The 7,613-nt window shown below is 48.8% G+C and overlaps 1 protein-coding gene across 2 annotated transcripts in view; it reads right to left on the minus strand.

Annotated features, from left to right (window-relative positions):
• LOC119354584 (synaptotagmin-5-like) overlaps positions 1-6,007 on the minus strand; it is a 38,916-nt gene extending 32,909 nt beyond the window's left edge. Inside the window, exons 1-4 of one of the 2 annotated variants that reach the window (XM_037621296.1) lie at positions 5,635-6,007; positions 5,390-5,491; positions 3,750-3,800; positions 2,869-2,989 (exon numbers count right to left, since the gene is read on the minus strand). In XM_037621296.1, coding sequence (XP_037477193.1) covers positions 2,869-2,989; positions 3,750-3,800; positions 5,390-5,491; positions 5,635-5,739 — 379 coding nt within the window. In that variant the 5' untranslated portion in view covers positions 5,740-6,007. The remainder of the gene's footprint in view (positions 1-2,868; positions 2,990-3,749; positions 3,801-5,389; positions 5,492-5,634) is intronic. The other variant, XM_037621295.1, reaches the window with a different exon arrangement.
• Between the last annotated feature and the right edge of the window lie 1,606 nt (positions 6,008-7,613).

Consider the following 7,613-nt stretch of genomic DNA (forward strand, 5'->3'; position numbering starts at 1 on the left):
GGGGGGGGGGATGTTTGTTACTGAATAGGGGACAAGCATCTATCTTGCCAAGAGTGAACTCAAGAGATTGTAGAGAGGTTTGAGGTAAGAAATGCGGTTGGTATATTTTATGAGTTTAATCATTTGAGGCAAAGAGGAAGCCTACAAGAGTACAAGTTGCGCAGAATTGCCTGAATTGCAGGCTGCCTTCTTGAGGTGCAAACCTTATTACGACGACTGTTAAGTTATATACCATGCATAGATGTTAGGCAATCTCTCACCTTACCTCTCTAGCCCATTATGTTAATATTCGGTTGTTCTGATTGACTATTCTTGCCTTGCAAGGCACCTTGTACAAGCTATACAAACATACGAGAACTGGACGCCCCAAATCCCTTCTCCTTTGCATGGTATCGGCCACAGACTGATCCTACCTCCAGCTATGCCTCTCCCAATCCAATCTCCGATGACCACCATAAACACCTCAGACGACTCAGTATGCATGTAGAAACCGTTTCGTTTGGGTGGATCTCATGCCGCCGCAGCACCCCGACTCGCTAGTGGATCTCACGCCGCCGCAGCCTAGCCTCCCCCATTCCCTTTGGTTCCTCGCCGCCGCCAGAGACTGGTGCCAGAGGCAAGCCCGGGGCGCAGCCAAGGAAGGTGGCGATGGGGAGCATGTTGTGCGCTCGGGGGTAGGCTCCTGGATCAATTGGGGCACTGCTTGGCTCGGCGGGTGGTGTCTGATCTAGATCAGGACACCTCCATTCCTTCCCCTGCTCTCCGGTGTGATTCGTATGGATCTGGGTCGCAACACTTGCCGGTCCTCGATGCGAATGTTGCTGGATGTGGGGATGAGAAATCCCTCACCAGCACTGGTCAGCCGCGACGGCAGCCACACCCAAGGGCGCTGTTTTTCCTCCATGGAGACGTTCGTCAGTTCTGCTACTACCTCCATCCCATCATTTGTCTCTCAGATGAAAGCCCTAACTGCGGCGGGCAAGGACGGCGCCTTCGGAGTCGTTCCCTTCTTGAAGGCGCCGCCTTGGGAGATAGGTTGCTCGTGGACACCATTGGGTTGGCATTGGTGGCGATCTGGATCAGGAGGTTGTGCGGTGTGGCATCTACCGCGTCAGTGACGCGGTCTCGGCGGCCTGGCGCAGCGGGGTCTCGATGATGGGCGTGTGTTGATGGACGCGCGCAGGGTCGTGGCATTGTTTGGTGTCGTGGTGGCGTCGACGGCGGTTGGGCCTGGCAAGGTTAATGCATTGATCTCTCTAGAAATTGGGATGGCAGAAGATGGAGCGTGCGCATACGGTGCATGCTGAGGGTCTGCTAGAACGGTTGGTGATCTCTGCTCGCCGTGGGGCGGCTTGGTGGGGCCACCGGATTAGATGGTGCATGGTAAGGGCACATCATCAAACTAGTAGGTGTAGCGACTCTGCTAGAACGGTTGGTGATCTCTGCTCGCCGTGGGGCGGCTTGGTGGGGCCACCGGATTAGATGGTGTGTGGTAAGGGCACATCATCAAACTAGTACGTGTAGCGACTTTGATCCCCAGGAAGGTGGTTTTGGGTTGATCCATGTATTTATTTTGTCAAACTATGTTGAATAATACAATAAAGATGGATGTGTGCGTTGCTCGATGCAGAGACTGGGGGTTATCCTCCTTTTCAAAAACAAAAACCATGAACACCTCATTTACCATGGGTGTGCTGTCCTCGCCCGCCCGGCTCTACGCAACGACCGCGGCACTCTCCTCCGCCATGGTCCCGGCTACATCGTCGGCCTCACTCGCCGTCAATGTCCCCGACATCCTCTACCTCGAGGCCTCCACTTCTCGAAGTGGAGCATGCTCATCAACGTCCTTTTCGGCAAGTACGAGCTCACCAGTCATGTCTATGATGACACCCTGGCTGCCGAACTTCTCCAAGGTTGTATGGCCCCATCATCAAGGATGTCTTCGACATCATCATGGTGGAGAACCAACCGCCCATGAGGCATAGACGCTCACCCACGCCTTCTAAGTCGGGGCGGAGTTGTGTGTTCTCACCCAAGGCAATCTCACCATCACCGCCTAGTGTCATCTCCTTAAGTCGTTCTATGGAACACTTCTAGACGTCAGGCAACCCATGACCGACCAGACGCTCGTGCAAGACTACCTATGTGGCCTCAACTCACGCTTTGCTGACGTCTCGACCCTTGTCACCGTTTAGGTTCCCTTCCCTACCTTCATGCAAACCAGGTCGCTCCTCCTGCTATGAGAGACACAGCTCCTCCACACCGGCTAGTCGGCACCACAAACAGCTCTCTACGCCAACTATGAGTATGGCGCCATTAGCGACTACAACAGCGACCAGAACTCCAGCACCGAAACCACCTTAAGAAAAAGACTACCTTAAGAAAAAGACTGACAACGACAACTTATGTGGCAACGGTGGTGACCGCACCCCAGCAGCAGCAGCCGATGCAACACCGACTCGCGCATCTCCCCGGTGGGCGTTAGCCCCTAGCTCAACGATTGAGGTCGGCACAACCTCCCAAGGTATGTACACTGAGCCGTTCAGCTGACAGTCGTAGATAAGCTCACTTCCTTTTCTCCTTTCTCCCCTCATGATCTCATCTCCTCTAATCCTGATGGATCCTTCTACTCAACCTACCAACCTAAGGGCACAATTGTGGAGCCATGTTACAGTTATAGAGAAATCAGTTGTTGTTCCTAGCTTCTATACACTTTTTTGGAGAAAAAAGAAAATAGTAAAACATATCCCCGTATTGGTGCTTTTCCAAAATGGTGAATTTACGTATCCGTATCAGCCCGATATTGATACACATATCTGTATCAGTGCATTCTAGATACTAGAGAATCCGAAAAACAAAAAATGAGACCTTCGATCTTTGGCGAGACATTTCCAAGAGAGAATTTGTTGAACTTCAGAGATTTTATTCCTGGAGGTCGATAATCATCTAGCAGGGGTTCAACAGATTCCTTAACAACTGCAGTTGCAGCCTAAACCAAAAGAGAAATATAGTTAGTACTTAGTAGTACACACATGGCATATAGACATTACTGTAGAATAAAAAACAGAAAAAAAAACCTTAGGTGCACAGGAATACGGGGTTGTATTAAAACAAAGAATACAACCATTCGTCTTGATCAACACATTCATGCTATTTACCAGTGGCCAGAAGGAAACGGCTTAGGACACCATTTCACTTTGTGGAAACTATAAATAATTTGAAGTATATTATTTTGACATAGTATCCATACATACAAATATGATAATTGGTGTGACCAGCACCAAAGTTGAATCTCCAAACAACATTTAATAGGCTCTTAATAGCATAGAAGGTGCTATGTTCATGACCGTGATCATCAAGTCTAGGATGCAAAGATTGAATAAAGAAGGGATACTCCAAATGCCAAAATCATTTTGTTACACTCAGTAAATCTTCGCGGTGCAGCAACAAAAGTGAGAGAAAATTTCAAGCTGTTTTGTGCTAGTAATAGGAAGTTAACAACATAATCAACATAACCAAAAAGAATATCAAACATACCCCATGAAATGCCAGGACTGGAATGCACAGAAAATTAAAGAACAACCAGTCTGTAGTTCAACAGCTTGCTGAAACAACATACACTAAGGGACCGAAATTGCTATAAAGGGACACCACATGTCCGTTACTAGCAAGCAGGATTTTCCAATTGGCAAAGTATTTTATCATTTACGTTACTCTAAATTTTCTTAAGAGCCAAAAGAAAATCTTACTTGTGAAACAAAAGGCCAAAGTTTGCTGAGATGCTTGTTCAGCCATTTCACCTGTGGGGACAGAAAATGTAGGCAGAATATCCATTGATCATGTTGAGAAATGAAGTAAGCATGAACAGTTTCTCATAAACTAGCTGCGCGTACAAAATTTACTTAGCAGAAGATGATAGAAGCTCCACCTCACAGAAATGTCCTCGTCTTTAGGCAAATACAAACCAACAATTCTTGAGCTTTAAAATATTACCCCTTCATGTAATTACTGCATGTTAGCCTATCATGGTATATTACTTTATTAAAAGTCTTTCTATTTGGGCATCATTGAGTGAGTCAGTGAGACGATCTAGCTGTCGATCCAGATACGTTTGATGTAAGATCCTTACGTTCCTTCTTTTTCTCCTCTTCTTGAGTTCCATCAAGAGATTTGATCATGTTCACTAGACGGATTTATTAGTGCCCTCATGGAGGCAGTAGCAAGGTCGGTTGTAGGCATGGAGGCAGTAGCAAGGTCGGTTGTAGGCATGGAGGCACAGCGCACCATCAGCCATGGGCGGCAAGTGATGATGGCCTAAGAAAGGAGTGGATATTAGAGTGGGCAGGGCAGCACTGGCATGTGTAGGCATTGTACGAGACGTGGTATGGTAGTGCAAGGAGGTGGTGCGGTGCGGTCAAGGTTTTTGTGCCGCGGAGTCACGTCGAGTCACGATGCCTCCAGCTCAGTGATTAGCCTGATCTTGTCAGTGATTAGTCACCATTAATCGCCTGGTCACAACCTTTTGATGCACCGGCTCGGCGATTAGTCGGCATCTAGTGGGCGAGTAAAAAAGCTTGGGTGTGCACTCAGTCCCAGGTGGTGGGAGAGTTCTATGCAAATGCACAGAAGAGAAAGGGGGAGTGGTGAGGTGGTAGGAGGAGGATGCCTCGGGGGGAGAAGATGGGCAAGGGATTGAAGAGGATTCGGAAGAGAAGGAGATCCAAAGATGCGGAAGAAGTTGAATTTGACAGGGCGCCCAAACCTTCAGTGATTCAGACATCTGACACCTTTTTCGAAAAGGAGATTGAAACTCCGGCCTCTGCATCAATGTGATACTCCCTCTGATTCGAAAAGTCAAACTTTGACCAAGTTTATAGAGAAAACTATTTGTATCTACAGTACAAAATACATAAAATATGGAACTACATGTTATGATGAATCTAATGATATATGTTTGGCATTCCATATTTGTGAGGTTTGACTTTCAAAACATCTGTATGCGCACGTTATGGAATGGAGGGAGTACATAATATCTAACAGGCTTCAATAGTAATTCATCGAGGTCATCAAACAAGAAAATCGTACCAGACCTGCCTAGGTCCACCTACACTTGCATCTCGAGATGCCTACATGTACATATAACTTAAGTGAAGAAAAAACCTTTCCAAGACAGACATTCCAAGTACTACAGTCTACCACTCGTGAATCCAGTGGTCAAGTCCGTGAATTCTAGTTTCTCTTGTATGTAGTCCCTCTGTAAAGAAATATAAGAGTGTTTAGATCACCAAAATAGTGATCTAAATGCTCTTATATTTCTTTACGGAGGGAGTAGTTAACAAACACACGACTAAAATCGCACTAAAGACAAATCAGTTGAACTAGTGCTAACCTGCTCATACTGTGGGAAGGATATCCACTCGGGGAAATTGTCGCCGCAGAGCTTCTTGAGGTCCTCCCTGCCAAGAGACCCAAGGACCTTGATATCCGCAGCCTGTAAATGTTCGCTTCACAAATAAATGAAAAGTCGCAACCGCAAAACGAGCTTCGCAGTACGCCTAGCAGTAACCGCGAGCAATCCAACTGGAGTGGCAAGAGGATTGAAGATGGCGCTGGCGCGCGTGAGACCGGCCGAACCTTGGCGACGCGCTTCCTGCTGCGCCGCTGCATCACGCGGCTCCACCCGGCCATGATCACGACGCCGACCACCAACCCCATCACCACCCCCGAGATGAACCCCATCGTCGAAGACACCTGAGAGACTTGGCCGCTCGCCCGCCGCCGGCTACCTCCTCTTCACCTGTGCTCTAGATTCGATCGAGGAATCGGGGTTTACGAGGGGTGGGGCGGGGGTGGGAGGTAATTGCGGCCGTCGGTGGTTGCTAATTAAGGATTATACGCTCGGAGCAGCGGTGAAATGAGTCAACTTGTTGGAGAGGAAATGGATCGGTTTGATTAGGACAAACGGCAACTATCGCACGGAGTGACGAGGGCCGGTCCGCCGGAGCGGAATCCGAGGCTGCCTTCGCCCCTTTATGGATTCCGCTGTCACCCAGAATCTGAATCAAAGAACAAACCCAGTAGAATCCGATTTCAAAAATCCATTATCAAAATCTGAACCAAAAACGAAAGCAGCTTAGGACGTGCTTTTCAAAATCTGATTTCGCTGCGGGCCAAAATCTGAAAAAAAAACTGTATCAGTTGGTTTGCTTTTAGAAATCCACAGCCGAACCAAACAGGGCCAATTGTTTCCTATGACTACTCATAGTGGGAGTAAGAGCAACTCCAATGGGGCGACCCATTTCGTCCGCCCGCGTTCGTTTGGATCGACGCGGACAAAAGTGGCGGCCCAACGCGTCGACCCAAACTCAAATCGTGTCCGCCTGGTGTCCGCGTCGACCCATTTCCGGCCCAAAATTGCACTTGGTATGCGTCGGCGCGGACGCGAAGTGGACACGCTGCGCGTCTCCTCGCCGTCTGCCGCATCCCCACTTGGCGGTCACCCAACCGCCACCGGTCGTCTTATTTATGACGACCACCGACAGCGGGTCCACGCGTCAGCCAGTGGAAGCGTCTTTTTTTAGCCACGCGTGCGGCGGGGTCGGCCTCATCCACTTCTCCCGTCCACATCTGACCCCCCCCCACCACTACCTTTGCTTCCTCGCCGGCGACCGCAAACCCTAGCCATGGGCCTCTTCGGCAGCAACAATGGCAAGGGCAAGGGCACCCCCGGCGCCTCGTCCTCCCGTGCTCCCCTTCCCCCTCCTCCTCCAGCAGCGACGCGTTTCCGCTCTGGTCGCCAGTGCCTGCACATCCCGGTGCACCAAGCGCGATGGCACTAGGAGTACAGGCAACCATTGTTGTACCCCGATGTCACGTTGTCGCTCCCCGCCTCCACCCACTTGGGCGACGCGTAAGCGCTCCCCGCCTCCACTCACTTGGCCAGAGAAGGCCTACTCGTGGACGGGTCAGTACCGCAAGTGGGTGAGCGCGCCTCCCGTCCACTTCGCTGCGACGCCGGAGGAGGAGGCGATGGAGGAAATATGCCCTAGAGGCAATAATAAAGTTATTATTTATTTCCTTATATCATGATAAATATTTATTATTCATGCTAGAATTGTATTAACTAGAAACATAATACATGTGTGAATACATAGACAAACAGAATGTCACTAGTATGCCTCTACTTGACTAGCTCATTAATCAAAGATGGTTAAGTTTCCTAACCATAGACATGAGTTGTCATTTGATTAACGGGATCACATCATTCGACTTGACCCATTTCGTTAGCATAGCAATTGATCGTTTAGTTTGTTGTTATTGCTTTCCTCATGACTTATACATGTTCCTATGACTATGAGATTATGCAACTCCCGTTTACCAGAGGAACACTTTGTGTGCTACCAAACGTCACAACGTAACTGGGTGATTATAAAGGTGCTCTACAGGTGTCTCCGAAGGTACTTATTGGGTTGGCGTATTTCGAGATTAGGATTTGTCACTCCGATTGTCGGAGAGGTATCTCTGGGCCCTCTCAGTAATGCACATCACTTAAGCCTTGCAAGCATTGCAACTAATGAGTTAGTTGCGGGATGATGTATTACAGAACGAGTAAA

This window comes from Triticum dicoccoides, chromosome 2A, assembly GCF_002162155.2.
Source record: "Triticum dicoccoides isolate Atlit2015 ecotype Zavitan chromosome 2A, WEW_v2.0, whole genome shotgun sequence".
NCBI classification, from domain to species: domain Eukaryota; kingdom Viridiplantae; phylum Streptophyta; class Magnoliopsida; order Poales; family Poaceae; genus Triticum; species Triticum dicoccoides.